At 39.3% G+C, this 19,666-nt stretch overlaps 1 protein-coding gene across 2 annotated transcripts; it reads left to right on the top strand.

The window, feature by feature from the left end:
- The first annotated feature begins 451 nt into the window (after positions 1–451).
- Positions 452–19,666, top strand: cdc42 (cell division cycle 42). 2 transcript variants are annotated; one of them, XM_079680767.1, is made up of 6 exons: positions 452–545; positions 7,297–7,437; positions 8,916–8,988; positions 9,356–9,465; positions 11,012–11,209; positions 18,203–19,666. In XM_079680767.1, the coding sequence occupies exons 2-6, from the start codon at positions 7,333–7,335 to the stop codon at positions 18,290–18,292; spliced, it is 576 nt and encodes a 191-aa protein (XP_079536893.1). In that variant the 5' UTR covers positions 452–545; positions 7,297–7,332; the 3' UTR covers positions 18,293–19,666. The 2 variants fall into 2 exon arrangements, with proteins under 2 accessions (XP_079536893.1, XP_079536894.1); XM_079680768.1 differs by lacking the exon at positions 18,203–19,666 and adding an exon at positions 14,882–17,608.

Genomic DNA, 19,666 nt, shown 5'->3' with positions numbered 1-19,666 from the left:
ATTATTGTGTACTTAAGTAGGTCAAACTCCCAGCTCCAAATGAAGCACAATAGGAAAACCATTCAAAACATTGTTTGAATGGATCTTAAAAAGTCGTTTTGTTTTGTAGGGGGATATTTTTTTTCTTCTGTTGTGTTCATTTGAGGAGGAGATTAGTAATGGACATTTCAGTGCAGGGAAAACAGATTAGTGCATAATAGCAGATTGAATCAAATACACAATAAATTGTGATGCACATCCTTATACTTTATACAAGCACCATGTCATATGTGTGCATATGTACCTTATTTGCCTATAATCGATATATTTTAGGATAAATATAATAGTGAACGCATTCATTCACAACGTGGGTTTCAAAACATGTCTATGCTTGGTTGTTTATTTATTTTTCGCCCTAGTTAGAGAAAATAAGTAATGTTGTAACATTGATCAACGTGATGACGTAGTTCATCCCTAGGCACGCAACGTGCCCCTGTACTGTTGACTGGGAAGCCCCTAGCGCGGAGCTGCCAACGCCCGGCGTAGAGACACAAATAGAAGATACGGTAAGGAAAAATGTACTTATTCTGTTATGAAGCTATAACTATGGTTAGTTTTTAATCCACAGTTAGTTTACGTTATGCTGTACATCTGTTGTACATGGATTGTTATTGTCAAATTGCATTTCTCATTCAGCTACAGCATCCGCTAAGGTTAGCTTAGCCAGAAAGCTTATTTAGAGGGACTGTATTTAACTAAGAGAGCAAACAGTCTATAATATTGGACCTAATAATACACATCTTTTAGCCCTTAATACGCCATATTAAACGTTTAATATATTGGTTACTTGAGTGTTGAAAGAATTTGAGATCCCCAAGCCTTATGAGTAAAGCATTAAATTGCAGAGGGTTTTATTTTGTTAGCATTATTAGCTAGCCGGCTAACGAGAAGGCGTAACACTCACTGTTATATTTAAAAATTGCGTTTATAACATTACTGCTTCAGTACAGTGTTTGTGTGCTTGGGTGAAAGGTTTCCAACACTGACTTGGCTAAAAGAGGGACAGCTAGTTGGTTTATTGTTCGTGTAAACAATCGGCAGGAAATTAGGCCAGATTGAGGCCGGGGATGTGGCCGAAATACAGCAGCTAAGCATCCGAGCTGAACCTACTGTGTAACATTATTGGTAGCCAACTCTCAGGTGTAATCCTCAAATCTTGCGAAATTAACTCGTATTAGGTGAATGGTATTAAGTAACTAAGTACGTTTACTCAAGTAGTGGTCTTAAGTACAATTTTGAGGTACATGTACTTGAGTTTTTCCATTTTATGCTACTTTGTACTTATACTCCAGGGGTAAATAGTGTGCTATTTCTCCACTACATTATATATTTCAAACCTTTAGTTACTTATGCAAAAATAATAAACACTTAAATAAGACTTGAGATACACCTGCAGCAAACAAAGTAATTAAAACTACACCTTTACCAGCTGTGATAACATATAAACCATCAATATTTTTAATATAATGTTTATTATTCTGAAATGGGCCAATCTGCTGAATGAGTACTTTTACTTTTGGTACTTTAAGTATATTTTGCTGCTGTACTTTCACTTGAGTAACATTTACTTTTACATTGCTGAATGGCAGGAGTGTAAAGTAACTAATTACACTTACAAATCCTGCACTTAACTACAATTTTGAGGTACTTTACTGAATTATTTCACATGTTTGCTTGCTTTGTACTTCTACACCACTACAATTCAGGCGTACTTTTACTCCAATACATTTATGTAGTACCTTTAGTTACTTTGCAGATATAGATTAATGATAAACAATATGATCAACACCTCAATTTGACTTTAGTTACTACTGGATTATATAAATTCCAACTTTACCAGCTTTCATGAACACATCAATAATTATAATCAAAACATATATTATTCTGAAATGGACCAATCTGCACAATGGCTACTTTTACTTTTGGTACTTTAACTATATTTTGATGATAATACTTCTGTACTTTTACTTGATTACAATTTTGAATGCAGGACTTTGCTTTTAACAGAGTATTCCTGCACTCTGGTACTTCTACTTTTACTTTATTGCAAGATCTGAGTACTTCTTCCAGCTCTGATGGTAACAATATCTGACACTACTTGTGGTCGCACAGTTCGTCATGTCATAATGGACACTAATGTAACAGAAAGTGCATCTTTGGACAACTCGTCATGGATGTTATGTCAATATATCAAAAGAAAACACCTTCGGGTTTATCTCTCCGACTTCTGAGTATGCGTATGTCAACTTTCAAAGAGCCAGATGTTGAAGCATTTTCCTCTCGAGCCTGTGCACGAGGGCATCCCTAAATATATGTTACAGATGATTTGAGAATGAAACTGTGAGCAATCGTTGAGGGAATGAATCTGAATATGTGTGATATTTGATTCTAGTTTAGCAGAAGCATCTGTTTTTGAACAGACATGAACACGGGTCAGATTTGATACACTTTTAAAAGTTAAATTCAGTGTTTATAGCACACATATCTGGTTAGCATGTATGCACAGGCTTTCCTCTTCGTTGGTGTAAAACTGTACATGACATACAGATGTAACAGAAACGTAGTAAGAGTCTGAATATATTTGGTGCCTTCGGATTTGATACTTGGGGTAATGATTTCATTCTCAATTCAAAATGAGTCTGGATATTAAATTACGTTCTCAATGAAGTAAACAGGGGTGCTAAATTCAGGATGTACTACAGTCAACTGTTTGCTAATAAAAGGGGCGTGACCAAGTCTGCCATTCTTTATAATTGAAAAGGATCTATCAATTAAACTTGCACATTTTAAGGAGTTATTCAAAGTTATCAATATGTTCTCAGTGTTTTCAGAATAGAAGTTAGAATTATTCAAACTAAATTGTGCCGGTAACACAAATTAAATATGACTTGAGTTTCCCTTTTACCCAAGTTCCCCCTCGGAAAAAAACATTGTGATTCTGAATTTGTTTCTCAAAAAATGCCAATTTAAAAAAAAGATGAAAGTATTATTTTGTGATCTGGTGATTACAGAATAATGCTTGACACCACTTGACCTAATATATGGGATTACTGTACATCAGCATCCATATTGAGTTTCAGTGCAGAAACACTAATACAAACTAACAATTTGAAGTTGTCAATCTGTTCAGAATTTTAGAAGATAGTAATCTTGGTTTTACATGAATGGACTTTTTCCCTCACGCTTATAAAACCCAGCAATATTAGACATTATGTAGTTTGATTTCTGGCACATTAAAGAGGGGGGGTTGTTTTGAATTTTGAGCCGTCCCTTATAGATACTGTATTTTTACATTAGTGAGCCGGATCATTTGGCTCGGCTCTCTTAAAGCGCCGGCTGTTTTGGCTCCCAAACGGCTCTTCATGTTACCACAGTTTACCACGGAGCCTCAGTTTCGCCGCTGAGAGGCTCTGGTGCTCGCAGCTCACGCGCGTGCTCCACTAAAACCCCCCCGCTCATCGCGTTCTGTGTTGTCCCGTAGCAGGCACCTTCGATGTCGGGGAAACAATCTTCAATACTCCGAGAATAATCCCACCAGACTCCTTTGCCCCTCCAACAGAGGGATGTCCTTGTCCTGTTTCCTTTTCGTCATTTCAAGCGATAAAAACCATCGATCTTCTCTCGAATTATTAATATTTTTGTACGCCCTCGGCTCGCATTCAGGGAGTCCCGAGCTGAATAAGGACGGCAAGACGGCCCCCTGGCGGAAACGCCGGTAGGAAGTATCAGAGGGTTTACATTCCCCTCAGCTTCCTCTCACAACTCCCTCCAGGAGAATTCCCTGAGCGTCTGCCGGACATCAACCTGTGCTTTGCTCCCTTGTTAAACCGTGTTCACACCGTAACATTTGGTGCCTGCATTTTTGTTCCTCCTCCTTTTCTCAACGACGTCCCCACCCCCACAGCCTGCTGCAGAGCGCCGCAGTGGCTTGGCTCTGACAAACTAACTTGTGGAGTAGAAACAGGGGAATACTGTGGTCCACATACTACATATAGCGCGCTGTCTCTAAATGCACAAAGCGTCAGGATGCATGACAATGGAATAGACATGGATTTAAGATCAGATTTATTTCATTCTTTTGTATCTGACACTTTAAAAAAAACGTTTAAGATCACATTTATTTCACTGTTCTGTGATATTTTGACATGTTGCATTTAAGAAAAGCACAGGTGTGTGGGTAACCAAATGAGAAGTGACACTTTCAGATTAATTGTTTAAATACATCTTAAAACAAAGACTTGCTATATTTGGCAAGGAAGGCAGCTTTTCAATTTGACTTCTGTACATGCTTGTTTTTCATGGTCGGGGTATTTTTCCTGCCTGTTCACTGTCACGGCTTAATGGGACACAAAGACCAGAACCACAGCTAAGGTTAAAGCAACAACTATGTTATTTCCTACTATAATACGTCTTCTTGAAAGAAGTCCTTTTAAGGTTTCTTGTAGGCAATGTTATCCTCTGACTGCTGTGGGAAATGTACTCATTGGGTATCATTTTGAAACCAAAGTAATGTTTGATAATTCTAGCCTTTTGAATCACTGGCCCTGTGGGCAACCAAGCCTCTACATTTGTGGACCAAAGCACATTTTTGCAGGAGATATTTAGTGTTTTTTGGTCACCTCCTGCAATGTTTTGTAAAAAAACCCAAACCATCTGATTCACTTAACACACAGATGATAGTCTAACTGTTGCCTATGAATCCTTCTCTAATCACCTCAAACAGAAAACCTATGTTATAATGACTCTACAGCACGGCCAGGCTCAGTTTAATATGCTTAATTTTAATACATATATATAGTATGGCGTTCCTGCTCCATCTGTCTTGTAGCTTCGTTGTCTTTGGCCTAAAAAACAAGTCAATTTCTTTGAGCTTGTTGAGCTCTTTGAAGCCTTGAGCTTGATCGTAATGAGACTGTTTTGAGTTGATTGAAAACGCTTTATTATCTGAAAATATAAAACCCTCTTAAATGTGCTGCTGAAAATCACATGCTCTCCCTCTAGCATTTTAGACCTTTTATTCCCCATTTTCTTTATCCTAACGTACCTTACAAGTAGGCCACAAAGTGTGCAATGCATTTGTGTGAAGTACGTTTATTTATACTGGGTGATTTGTAACTCAAGTGGTTCTTCAACTGTGGGTCTTTTCACCGTCTGAAAAAAGAACATCTCATTTGGACATCTTGACACCTCCATTGACCCTGAGGTTTATCACAGAGGTCTGACTATCAATCTGTGAGTGGACAGGGTTATCTCCCCATAAACACTCCTATGTCAACTAGATAGTGACTTTTTTTACTTGAGGCTTGGGTCCCCTCGACTTCCAGATTAACGCCAGAGTCCTTTCTATCGTAACGATAACGGTTTGTCATTGACAACTAATGAAAATGCCATCTGGTGCTTTCCAAGGTCTCCCCCAGGAAATTGGTTTGTCTCCACCTCAGTCTCTCATTAGACCAAAATGTCCACTATCCAGTAGGGTTGCCAGAAACTGACCATGATCAAAATCGATTATTCGACCGATCCCCCCCCCCCCCCCGCGGGAGCAAAAAAAAAAATTAGACAAAAGGAATTCCGTTGTTTGTTTCATTTAACTTCCTGTGGACTTGTAAGTTCGAAGTAGTTCCACGAGGAGGAACTCTTTTTACCTGCCGCTTTGTTCATCTTTAGTCGCACGTGTGAGGGAGAGGGGGGGTGGGGGCGGGGGCGGTGTGTAGCGTGGTGCAGCAGCAGTCTGCTCTGCACGCAGGCTTCCTCCAAGTTTACAGTAAAACAAACTGGTGGTGTGACCAATGGCCATTTACAATTATTAATACTATTACTATTATTAGCATTAGTCTATATTTTGGTTGAAACTAAGCCAGAAAAAACATAAATAATAATAAAAATATATATAAATAAAATCGATTTTTAAAAATAATATTCGATTATGGAGACTGTAACGAATTTTCGAATAATCGAATAATCACTGGCATCCCTCCTGTCCAGTACAGTACAAATTAAGACCTAATCTAATAAAACACATACATTCGTTATAATCCATGATTGTACTGGCTTTCCTGTTGTTCACGGAGCCAAATTACATCCGCATAACGCGTCCATATTGTGTGATTTTATTCCGGTACTTGTAGGTTATCTGTCGCCACTTTTTGTGGTTGTTTTCAGACTCTCTAAATACGCCCTTTTTTAGAGAGGGTTAGGGATAGTATATTTTTATGATAACACACATCTGTATTTGTGAAAAAGTTGGAAAAATACATTAAAGAGTTTCGACAGATAACCCACAAGTACCGTTATTCCTAATAGCTATTATAACAGCGTCCAACGTAGGGAGGTGGATGAAAATACAAAACCTCGTTTGATTTTCAAAACAAAACTCCTTATTAGGCGCTTTCACACCGGAGTACTTTTCCCAGGAATAGTTCCGATAGTTGTTGGGATTTTGCGTTCACACCAAAAAGATCTGGAACTAGAACTTAGTTCATGAGAACATTTTCACCCCTTTTCAGTCCCTGCTAGAGAGGTGGTACTTTCCTGGGGAGGAAAAGGTTCCAATTTCCGATCGACTGGGCGAATTGCAAACCACGCCCCGTAAAACTGCGAAAAAGTTTTGTGAAGCCGCCATTGTATTTGCTCGCATTAGCATTATTAGCATTAGCCCAGCGTACCAACGGAGAGAGACTAACTTATGGCAACACAAAAGCAGTGGAGTGATGAGGAGGTGTCGGCATTCTGGCGATTTACCCGGGACTTCGGGTGGCAGTATACGCCGTGAAGTTGTTTGCGGCCTGCCAGTAAACCCAAAGCAGAAGAAGTAGAAGAAGAAGTGACGTCAGCGGCTTCATTTGTGTAATCTTCCCTCAGGGACTTATTCCGGTGTGAACGCGATTTAATAGAGAGTTTGGCGGGACTAAGTACCGGGGACAAGTACGGCAAAGTACTTGGTGTGAAAGCGGCTATTGCTATATTCTTCATTTTCGCCGTGGTTGTTTATGTTTTTGTTACGTTTCATGTCTAAAGCCTGGGTCTTCGCAGAAAGTGGGCACGATCACTAACAGTATGGCGATATCTTTGACAGTATTTCAGATGGAATATTTATTTTTTCATAAATGGGATTAAGGTTTATACAAATGGGATACGGTCCCAAAGCACTAATGTGTGAATGAAGAAGTGGGTAAATGTTCAAAAGGCTGTGGGGGGTATTGTTTGTCCTTTTGGTATAAACTAATGGAGTTTCGTTTGTTTGTTTTTCTCTTCCAGATCTTGAATGAGTAGTGAAGACTGTAAATCACAGCTATGCAGACCATAAAGTGTGTTGTAGTGGGGGACGGAGCAGTGGGTAAAACATGCCTGCTCATCTCCTACACCACTAACAAGTTCCCCTCTGAATATGTTCCTACGGTAAGTCTTCTTCATGTCTCTTCTACATCAACATGTGTCCCCTCTTCTTCATGTCTCTTCTACATCAACATGTGTCCCCTCTTCTCCATGTCTCTTCTACATCAATATGTGTCCCCTCTTCTTCATGTCTCTTCTACATCAACATGTGTCCCCTCTTCTTCATGTCTCTTCTACATCAACATGTGTCCCCTCTTCTCCATGTCTCTTCTACATCAACATGTGTCCCCTCTTCTCCATGTCTCTTCTTCATCAACATGTGTCCCCTCTTCTACATCAAAACGTGTCCCCTCTTCTTCATGTCTCTTCTACATCAACATGTGTCCCCTCTTCTCCATGTCTCTTCTACATCAACATGTGTCCCCTCTTCTACATCAACATGTGTCCCCTCTTCTCCATGTCTCTTCTTCATCAACATGTGTCCCCTCTTCTACATCAACATGTGTCCCCTCTTCTTCATGTCTCTTCTACATCAACATGTGTCCCCTCTTCTACATCAACATGTGTCCCCTCTTCTCCATGTCTCTTCTACATCAACATGTGTCCCCTCTTCTTCATGTCTCTTCTACATCAACATGTGTCCCCTCTTCTCCATGTCTCTTCTACATCAACATGTGTCCCCTCTTCTCCATGTCTCTTCTACATCAACATGTGTCCCCTCTTCTTCATGTCTCTTCTACATCAACATGTGTCCCCTCTTCTTCATGTCTCTTCTACATCAACATGTGTCCCCTCTTCTTCATGTCTCTTCTACATCAACATGTGTCCCCTCTGTGGAAAGAGACTCTGAAAGTTTCAGGAACAAAGATTCTCTCTCTTTTTGATCCATTTCTATAAAAACCTGTCTGAAAATGAGCTGATCAGATTTTGGCCACTTGATGATGTCATAACGATGTGTTGTCTTGTGTAACCATTAGCCAATCAGCAACCAAGGTAACCCCAAAAACATTATAATAGAGGACCTTTAACTTAATCCGTTATCAATGTAATCTTCGTCTCAAGTTAATCAGGGATCCTTCAGGGGGTTAAAACAGCCTTCACATGTTTATTTCACAAAAGATACATTTATTTTGTATATCTTTTAGCCTTCACACGTTGAATGGATAATGGTGCACAGCCTGACCATAGACTGTATAATGATATATTTGTAATGTGTATTCTAAATATATCATTTCAATATCAAGATAAGCTAAGATGTACTTTATTAACCCAAATGTAGGATTTTTTGTTGTTGTTGCAGCATAAAACTAAAACAAGGCATTGCACATAATAACAAATTAAGAGTAGAAATAAACAATTCCAAATAATAGAAACATCTCAAAATAGAAATAGTAATAAACTAGCATTAGAGAGTAAGACAAATATACAGATGACTGTGAAAATAGGAAATATCAATAAAGCTGTTGTGAAAGTATAATGTTTCCATATTTCACGATTGAGATGTAGCTAACGTTTGGTTTTGATCTGTGTTTCTTCTGTAGGTGTTTGATAATTATGCTGTAACTGTAATGATCGGAGGCGAGCCCTACACTCTGGGCTTGTTTGATACAGCAGGTACGTCCGTCTTATGGTCATCATCTATTCTCTATTATTTACCTACCTTTAATTTATTTTATAGGTCTTAATCTTTTTATTTGATGTTCACTTTGTTTTATGGGGTTTTATATTGTTGTGACTCGAGTTGTCTTGTGTCTTATCTGTCAGACAGAAACCATTCTTTATTCTATTTGTATTATCATACATTGTACCTCCTTGTGTCTGTTAACCTGATAACATGTTATATTTTGCTGCATTAACCTTTAAAGTTCTTTTTTCTGTTTTTAACTTGCGATGTGTCATTTTGTAACTTGAGCTGCATGTGTTGAATGAAAAGTGCTGGAAACAAGACAGTGAGTTAAACATGTTGTTGTGGTGTCTCCAGGTCAGGAAGACTACGACAGGTTACGACCTCTGAGTTACCCGCAGACAGATGTCTTCCTAGTCTGCTTTTCCGTCGTGTCCCCCTCCTCCTTTGAAAACGTCAAAGAAAAGGTGAGTCAAGCCATTCCTGCTCGAGCTACTTCTCTTTTCCCAATTAAATATGTATACACTCTTTCTTATATCTCCAAATACGCGGAATTATTAAGGATATTTAAAGTTAATAGTCACAGTTTATCATTTAGATTTGTCATTAGCAGATTTTATAAGGTACATTTCTCTTTCTTTTGAATAGCACATTTTGTATTCTTTTAGCGGCTACTGAGTGTTTTTCTTGGAGCTGCTCACTGCCTTTTATAAATGCTAACAATTTTATTTTTTTGTAATATATTTGTTATTGACATTTGGCAGCAAACAATTACAGTTTTTTTTCAAGACATAGTAATTGTGCATTAGGGATGTCCCGAAAACCATTTTTCGGGCTCCGGATATTCGGTAGTAATCAGCAGCGAATATTCGGCCCGCGCGGGGGGGGGGCGTAGTAATCAGCGAACCGCTTCAACACGTGTATTTTGGTGTATTCACGGCATTCATTTTGTTATTCTACAGTATTGTTGTTTTATAGATATTAACCCAATTTGTGTTCTTTGAAATTGAAAAGGATATCGCATTGTGTTTGTTACTTTCGTTGCAGTTGTGTAGCCTATGTTTTAAGTGTAATTTGGCTTGGCTTCCTATTTATGGACATCCTTTTATTTTGAAGGCGAGGTAGCGCTGTTGACAGGAAGTTGTTGTTGCTATGGAAACAACTTGACGGAGATTAACGGAGAAAAGTAATATCTCCATATAAAGACGGAGAAAGTAAACGATAACGTGTATGGTTAAGTGTTAGCACCCCCAGAACAAGCTCTTACGTTGATATTGGAGATTTCAATAAATAAAAATTAAACGGGAAAAAAATAAAAAAACGAATATCCAAATAACTAAATTGAAACGAACGAACAAATATTTGGACATTCGAATATTCGGGTACAGCCCTATTGTGCATCTGTCTGAAATGCCTTAAACAGTCAAAAGTACGAACAATAGGGATTGGTCAGGACTTCACAGTCAAATCATATGTTTGTAAAAAAAATCAAATCTGGCCTATAAGGTTTGAAATGCTAACAATGTTCAATGTCAGCTGGAACATATTCTAATATTCCTAGCTACCTGCTGCTCTACTGCAGTGTTAGCATTGTTTTGAGCTTTTAACAGCTACTCTCAGCCATGGGCAAATAACCAATTCAGTAACACAGATGGAAATAAAGCCTCAACACATGTGTAGCCGTGCAGAGGAGAGCATATGTGGAGGAAATAGATTTACTGGACGAGGACACACTGTTGAAAAGGGGACTTTTTAAATGAGTTCTGTGGTTGATCTGAACATCTTGATCTGTTTTTATATATTTCTGTTTATTGTGCTATTATTTTACTCCTAGTGTGATTTGATATTGTCTTTGGTCAACTGAGGTTGTTTTAAATGTGCTATGTAAATAAATAAAGATTGAGATTGAACTCCCTGACAGCTGTTCAGTTAGTGTTGAAGGAAACTCAATGTTAAAATCTTGCGAAACAGTATGTCAAATGTTGCATTAACCCTTTGTGTGTGTGTCTCCAGTGGGTTCCAGAGATCACCCACCACTGTCCAAAGACCCCCTTCCTGCTAGTTGGGACTCAGATTGATTTGCGGGATGACCCCTCCACTATAGAGAAGCTGGCTAAGAACAAGCAGAAGCCCATCACTCCGGAGACGGCTGAGAAACTGGCGAGAGACCTCAAGGCTGTGAAATATGTGGAGTGCTCAGCCCTCACGCAGGTAAATTCCACAGTTATACACTCATCTCTTATTGATTTACAGAATTGAACACACTTGATTCAAATCTCAACGGCAAGAAGTAGGAAAAAGGAGGACAGGAGAACATGTTTATACCTCCTTGGTCTCATTGTTGATTGGATCTGTTCTGCGTGATGGTTTGGTTTCAGGGAGTTTTCTTACTCAGTGGTGTTGCTAAGTACAAATTGTCAGATGTCTGCCATAAGCACTGCAGATCAGGGTGCTTACTGGTAACTTTCAAGTGTTTGCATTTAGCTGTTATAGTGCTGTTGAAGAATCTGTAATCGTTTAGAATAATGTCTTGTAGGAGTTCTTGTAAGACGGGTTAGTACACTTGGTATCTCCCAAACCAATAAGATCCAGTGAGCTTGACAATAGTTTGGTCTTTTGCACTTTTTTCCTGGAAGTCTCAAAGCACAAAGTGGCCTGATCATTGGCTATCCCTTCCTACCACCTGAGAGAAAGGTGTTCTAATAGTGTCTACACTTTCAGAATGGGCACCGTGCAGCTTCAAAGGGCGCTAACTTGGATCAGCTAATAAAGATGTTACGATATCAGTAATTAGCGAACCAAATGGTTAACATTATCCTCGAGGAGCTACATGTCTCATAATGTGAACATGCTGGGTTTTTTCGTGAAGTTCGAGAGAGAACGTGTTTGTTTTGGCGGAGGACATTCACCTGTTAAGTCTGGTGTTGAAGTGAAGAGAAGAAAGGACAAATCAAATTCAAGAAAATCAAAGTGTAGAAATGGCAATTAAAATCTTCTGACTTGAGCCCCTCCAACAATCCAACATATATAATAAAATATAAAATACTAAATAAAAAGTAGTGCAAAAGGTAGGGTGGTCCTTAAAATTGAAAGTGGGAAAGTCTAAGCTCCAACCCCCAGAATTCATCCTATCAGTCAAGAAAACTCTCCTGGTGAATTTGTTCTCTCAATCTGACAACACCCAGGTCGATGAGGGAGGGGTACATGTGGGCAGATTGAGCAAAACATTCACCAGGAGAGTTTTCTTGACTATCAGAAGAAATTCCGGTGGTTGGAGCTTAAAATAAATGAATTTGAAAATGTACATGGCCCTAAGGACCACCCTGATACATCACATCACATTACATCACATTACATGTCACTTGTTAGACGCTCATATCCAAAGTGACTAACATACTCAATACTGTGGACAATCCCCACAGGAGCACTTTGGGGTGAAGTGTCTCAGGGACACAACGACATGCTGACTGCAGTGGGGTTTGAACCTGTGCTCCCCTGATCCGAACACCAACGCACAAACCATTGCGCCACACGCATGTAATATACATGTAAATAAGACCTTTATTAATCCCTGTGGGGAAATTCAGTATTTTAACAGCAACAGGGTTAGAATGAAAAACAGGACAACACAGATTAATACAATCAAGGATAAAGTTAAAAATGATAAATAACTATACAATAAGAGATTCATTTAAATGAACAAAAAATGAATATGATATGTATTATAAATTGAGACAAAATGAAATTCGGTTTATTGCGTTGATAACTATTTTTAGAAATAAGTCGATTGCAAGATGGCTAACAGAGGAATGTTTATCGGGGCACTCAACATTCTTTTGGCCTGTGGGATTAAAGTGTCCCACCAAATGGTGCAGGACGGCTTGAGAGACGACTGAGAGTGCTTGTGTTGGCTTCAGGAGCAGTGCTAAGGAGGGAACATGAGTCACAGCAGAACAGATGAGAACAATAGTGTTGATGGAGTCGAGGTGGAGCCTCTCTTCTCTTTCCTTCCTCCTCCAACTCTCTCCCTGGCACAACTGTTACTGAGCTGCTGATGATGTCATTTCCTGTTTCCTGTCTCAGCTCTCTGACTGCTCACACATTCTTTACTCAAGTAGAAGTACAGATACTCGTGTTTAAAAATACTCTGGTGAAAGTAGAAGTACTGACTAAACTTCTTTACTCAAGTCAAAGTAAAGAGGCTTTGAAATGTACTTAAGTAAAAAGTACCCATAACTAGCAGCTGTTTTAAAGAGTACCTGACCTCCCTTTATATTAATAGAACAATAATGTCATTGTTAGCTAATGAATGTTTCCATGGTGACCAACGGCAACATGACAACGTTTTCATTGGTCCCTCTTCTTTAGAGAAGACCAGGAAATGATGGATACACGGATCGTGTTCAAATCAATAGGCACACAATGACTCTAAATAATAATGATCACGCCACCAAACACACATTCAGACTAAAGGAACCAGCCTGTTTGGAAAATGAGAGAAGTAGAAAGTACAGGTATTTGAGTTCAACATGTGAGAAGTAGAAAGTACAGGTATTTGGGTTCAACATGTAAGAAGTACAGTGATGCAAATTAGTCGCTTTTCGGCGCCTCCCGCTTTTTTTAACGCTGATTTGGGTGACTTGTGTAATTCGTGGAGAACCGAAGAGTTTTCGTTTTGGGGGGGGTCCGTCAGTCCGAACTTCTCACTTCAAAAAAGAAGAAGAAATCTAGATCGCAAAATAATTAAACAAGCGAGTGCCTGTTTTTCTTGGCCAAGGACAGGTTCATTGAACAGAACACGAGCGTAACGTGTCTTCACCATAGGTCTTCACGTGGTTATGTCTCGTCTGGAAGGTGTAACGGAGAGCATCGGAACCCATAAGGAGCCGTACACATGCCGCAGTGTTTGCGAGGTTGTGTCTTTAGTTGTAAGCACAGTGGCGATCTGTTGTTATTAGCATATGGTTAGCTAGCTATGCTAACGAATTTAAAGAGCTTTTCTACAACCAGGTGGAAGAGAGCTCTCCTGAGAGGCTCAAATAACCTCAGCTCAGTGAGGTTAAGGCACACCTTGATATGATCATTATAGTTATTAATGAGACATTAGAGACTCAATTATTAACAGGTGTAAAATACTATATGACAGTAACAAAAAAGTTGTTAAAAATAACAAGAATAGAGTTTGAAAGGGGAGTGATTTGTAAAATATCCAAAACGAAAAATCTGTCATTGTCAGATGGTATATTACGCTGTTTTTTTTCTGCTTCGAATAGTTCTCTCTTTTTTCACCATACCTGTGTTTGCATCACTGGAAGTAGAAAGTACAGGTATTTGTGTTCAACATGTAAGAAGTAGAAAGTACAGGTATTTGAGTTCAACATGTAAGAAGTAGAAAGTACAGGTATTTGAGTTCAACATGTAAGAAGTAGAAAGTACAGGTATTTGAGTTCAACATGTAAGAAGTAGAAAGTACAGGTATTTGAGTTCAACATGTAAGAAGTAGAAAGTACAGGTATTTGTGTTCAACATGTAAGAAGTAGAAAGTACAGGTATTTGTGTTCAACATGTAAGAAGTAGAAAGTACAGGTATTTGTGTTCAAAATGTAAGAAATCAAAGTAAAAAGTCGTCAGAAAAATAAGTATTGGAGTAAAGTACTGATACCAGAAAAATGTACTTAAGTACAGTAACAAAGTATTTGTAATCCACTACTTCCCACCTCTGCTTCTCACTCTCTTTGCTGTACCATCCCAACACTATAACCCTCATCCCTTCTGTCTGTATTGAACACTTTGTTCCTCCATGTTCTTCCTCCTCTCTCCTCTCTCTCTTGTGTTTTCTGTGCTAACTGTGTTCCTGTTCTCTATCTTCTTCTGTCGTTGTAGCGAGGGCTGAAGAATGTTTTTGATGAAGCTATCCTAGCCGCCCTAGAGCCCCCCGAGACGCAGGGAGAGAGGACATGCTGTTTATTCTAACATGTCTCTGTGCCACTGCTCTCATCTTCCTCCTCCTCCTCCTCCTCCTCCTCCTCCTCCTCCTCCTCCTCCTCTTCTAAATGACAGTTTTCTTTCTGCCTTTTCCTTAATTGACCCCGTCTTTCTGCTCCCCTGTAACTGTCTGTATTTACATGTGCTGCTTTCAGAGTCTAGATCAATCTCAGTCACTTGACAAACCAACTCCAACAGACCGCTTCCCAGCTAACTGATATTGAAGAGGATTTAGGGGCTCAAAATGTGTGTGAGCTAAAAGTCAGAAATCGGGAAAAAAGTTATTCTCACTTTTCCCCTGAAAATATAGGGAGAAAAAGTCCAAATACATTTTTTTTCCTTTTAGTCTGAAAAATAATTCTGACGTTTTTCCCGAAATTCTGTGAGAAAAGACAGAAATCTGAGAAAAAAAGTCAGAATTTGAGAGAACAAATAATTCTCTCCTTTTTCGCTGGAAATCTTTGAGGAACACATTTCAAAATCTGAGAGGAAAAGTCTGAATATGTGGGGAAAAATTATTTAGGGAAAAAGTCAGAAGTCTTGAGATTTAAGTCAGAAATCTGGAGAAAAAGTCAGAAATTGAGGGAAACGAATAATTCTCACTTTCCCCCCAAATTATCTGAGAAGAAACTCAGAATTTGATGAAAAATGTGTTCTGAGAAAAAAGTGAGAATTCTTAGATTTAATTCAGAAATCTGAGAAAAACAGTCAGAATAAGGAAAAAAAATATTCTCACTTCCCCCCCCCCCCCCCCCAAAATATCTGAAAAAATGTTTCAAAATCGGAGAAAAAAAAGAAATAGTTCTGAGATTTAAGTCAGAAATTTGGGGAAAAAGTCAGAAATCGAGGGAAACTAATAATTCTCACTCTTCCCCCCCTAAAAATCTCGGATAAAAAGAATTTGAAAACTGAGAAAAATGTTTGGGGGAAAAGTCAGAGTTCTGAGATTTAAGTCCAAAATCTGAGAGAAAAGTCAGATTTTGAGGGAAATAAATCATTAAGACCTTTTCCCCCCCGAAAATCTCTTGAGAAAGAATTTTCCAAATCTGAGAGAAAAAAGGTCTGGATATGTGGAAAAAAAATTACTATGACTTTTTCCTCAGCACTTTTGGTCAGATCAGAAAAATTGAATTCCCACTTTCCCCTAATCCTCCGTAAACTCCCAAACTACGACCCCTTAGGAAAAAACATTCCAACTCAAACGTGTCTCCCAGCATGCATCACTAACCGTCTGATCTTCCTGTTGCTTCTCTAACCTGTAACTGCTGCCATTTGGTGTTTTCATCTCCATCTTCTTCTGTGGTTAATGTCAGCTTTCTTACACTCTGTATTACTCATGGATGTATAATACGAACTGGATACAGCGTGGTGGGAGGAGGGGTCTCGTTCTTTCCTATGAGAGCTGCTCATTGGCGCATGAGGACAAAATGGCCCAACTTACCCATCATGCATCGCTGTCGGAGCAGAAGAACCCGTATGTGCGCTCACAGAGCATGCGCCCCTTAAGCCCCGCCCCCCAAACTCCCACTCTCGGCTCAGTAGAACGAATGGAGACAGAAAATAAATCTAGATTCGGCTTTTAGTGCATTTTACAACTTTAAGGACCGAATGATTCCAATAAGGTCTATAAAGTAGTTCATACGGGTTAGTTTATTTATTTAAAAAAAAGAATCCACTGATTTACAGACGTTTCTTTCCCAATGTTAGTCAATGGGGAAAAGTCTTTCTGGTCCGGGTGACGTCACGGACTGATACGGAAGTTGTAGTACCGCCGTTTGGCCACTACGAATTTGTTCCTCAGAGTCCGGCGCACTTCCTGGGGGCTTGGTATTACTACTTTCCTTCCCCCTGCTTATTAAAATGGCTCCTTGCCGACAGTGGAGCGGTATCTAACAGAGGAAGTAGGAGGTCATTTGGGATGTAGCCATTGTTTGAGTTCAACCCTTCCCGTGTGTTGTACTATTCGATGTTGGGAGGACTGAAAATGAGGGTGGGGGCTGGGATTGATCTCAACCATAAACAGAGCTTCCATTTCTACTGCTAATGTATTTTTTGTACTACTGTGGATGTAAACACAAGTTGAAGTCTGGCTTAAGTGAGGGCTTTTAAGTACTTGTGTCATATAAACTTACCACAACAAGTAAGGACATTTGTGTTTGGTAGATTATTTCTTTTCGGCAATAAATCTGATCCCGTTGGAAAGCCTGTTTTCTTACATTTCCATTCCATGGCATTGGCAGAGGATATTTGTCATCTCTGCTGCTCATCCCACAAATGCATGTTCCTCACAAATGCAGAAAAACAGGCTTTCCAACGGTAGACGACGTATTGCCAAAAATCATTATTAAAACATAGAAATCATCTTCCAAACACACGTCCTTACTTTTTGTGTTTAGTTTATTTAGGGAGTGTTCGGTCATACTTTGTTTACAAGATAACCACTTCATTAAGTTGCTTCATGGTCTTATTGATCTATTTTATAGCTTTCTGAATTATGTTGGCCCAACTTTCTCTATGTATGACACATAACTGCTGCTCATCATGCCGTCTTGATCACCGGAAAAAAGACAAATCTATAATTGTGTGAAATGACATGTGAAAATAATGAATAAAGGATGAATTCACTTGCTTGTTTTTCCAGTTCTTTGTCTCACACACGTTAGTCCTGGACGGAGTCAAGCAGCGCGGAGGGGTTTATCGGTTTACTGCATGAAGTGAAGCAGTGTGTGGAGCTCTGCTTTACTCTCACATGACCAAAGCTCAGGGCCAAGAGGAAAGGAACTCCTCATGAGAGTAGAGCTTGGGGTCTTTAATATTTCATAGTGAGCCATTTTAATCTGAAAAGCAGAGCAAAGAAAACCCAGCGTTTGGAATGATTAGCTTCAGGGGCTCTGCTTCCTTTCCCCTCCTCTTTGGTTGACCTGCCTGTTGTTTTCAGCTTCACGTTGCATTTGAAACAAGCATGTGATTTGTGTTGTTGACACTTTATCCCTGGCTTCACACGACATACTTGAGTTGGTCTGATTCTTGAAATCATTTACATCACTGTTGATTTCTTATCCGACTGTTTTATGACACACCCCTTTTGGTTTTCACTCGCTATTTTCCCTCCGTTTAAGCTGACATTGTGTTTCCCCTGTACCTTTTTTATTTGCTGACTTGTTTGTGTTTACGTTGCCTCCTTATTTAGCCTGTTTTTTTGTTTGTTTGTGTTCACAGAAAGGCCTAAAGAATGTGTTTGATGAGGCGATATTGGCTGCATTGGAGCCCCCAGAGCCCAAGAAGAAGCGCAAATGTGTGCTGCTATGAGAGGCTCCTCCCTTTTTCAAAGCACACACACATGACACATACACACATCTTAAATACACACACACACATATACACACCCCGCCCTCCATAGAGAAGACTAAGAAGTGAAACAGCCCACAGTTCAGATAATTCTCTGCAATAAAACGAAGAAGCAGGAGGACTTAGTCTCAGCCGGGGATCCAGATGTCGAGCTTACACACAAGTAGAATCCATTCTGTGGAGCTTTTGATAGATTTCGATGCAGCCAGGTCAACTTTTAGATGTCCAAGTCATTTAGATGTCTTCAGCCAATGTAAAGGGTTTCATGGATATATAAAAAAAGCCCCGCCCCCAGCCCATCCCAGCTGTCTGATTGGTTGCTGATCACACTGTTGGTCCCGCCTCCCTACCAGAAGAAATGCTAAAAAAGTAGTGTTTTGTTTGCCAACACCCTCCTTTTTTCTCACCCTCAAACACACAAGATATTTATTCCATGTTCTGGATAGACGCGCTCTTAACCACTAAGGAAAAAATGCGACGGCAATACGGCTAAAAACTCCACATCCAGGAACTTTTTAAACGATAGCAACATATTGCCATTTTAGTATCCAGTTCTCTTTAGTGACGGTTTTTTCAAGGAGTGCGGTAATCACGTGAAGAGCTTAAAAGGCGTCCGGTAGAAATGGTTCCACTAAAGGAATTGGCCTTTTAGATGCAGGGAACTCAAACAGTGTTAGCAGAACAAAGCGGTGTTCTTCGTGCGATGCCAGGGACCAAAGGAGGGGTCGTCATCCATCTACACTTACAGCGGGTACAGGAGAGGCAGACATGTTTGAAATCAGGAGATCCAGAGAAAATGAAACGGTGTCCTCTCTCTTGTTCCCGCTCAAACTGTACGTGGCTCTGGTCTCTGTTTCTACATGCTACTTTTAACAGATGTAATTATAATGTAAAATGGCACACAATGTTGATGTAGGCTCCAGGTGTTTTTACCAAAATATGTTTTTTTTCTTCATTATTTTCTGTTTGTGCTGTTTTATTTTTTATTTTATATATATAAATATATAAAAAAAAAAGGTTACTTTCACTCCTTTTACATTTTTAGGGGTCATCTGAACTCTTACCTGCCAGGTAATACCAAGAACACGCTCTGATTGGTTCAGTTAAATAAATAAAAAATAACCTCCAATGGCAGAGAGACTGTTTGTGATTGGTTGGTCCTTGTTTTTCTTTAACTGGTGGCTTAGAGTTGGGTTCATTTCCAGCCCAAAGTCAGTATAATTATTATAACCTGTTGTTGTTTTGGTGGAAAAACCAAATGCTCTGTCTAAAGTCTTTGTTCTTTGTATATGCATTCTTTAAAAAAATATTAAACTTATACCTTAATTGCCTTTA

The sequence above is a fragment of the Notothenia rossii genome (assembly GCF_949606895.1).
Source record: "Notothenia rossii genome assembly, chromosome: 5".
Classification (NCBI taxonomy): domain Eukaryota; kingdom Metazoa; phylum Chordata; class Actinopteri; order Perciformes; family Nototheniidae; genus Notothenia; species Notothenia rossii.
The sequence above is the reverse complement of the archived record's forward strand: the minus strand, read 5'-3'. Positions and strand labels throughout refer to the sequence as shown.

Bases quoted from the DNA above. Each gene is read 5' to 3' on its own strand.
- cdc42 (XM_079680767.1), top strand. From the start codon at position 7,333: ATGCAGACCATAAAGTGTGTTGTAGTGGGGGACGGAGCAGTGGGTAAA. The intron at 9,466-11,011 runs GTGAGTCAAGCC...GTGTGTCTCCAG, and splicing joins TTGAAAACGTCAAAGAAAAG to TGGGTTCCAGAGATCACCCA. The intron at 11,210-18,202 runs GTAAATTCCACA...TTGTGTTCACAG, and splicing joins AGTGCTCAGCCCTCACGCAG to AAAGGCCTAAAGAATGTGTT.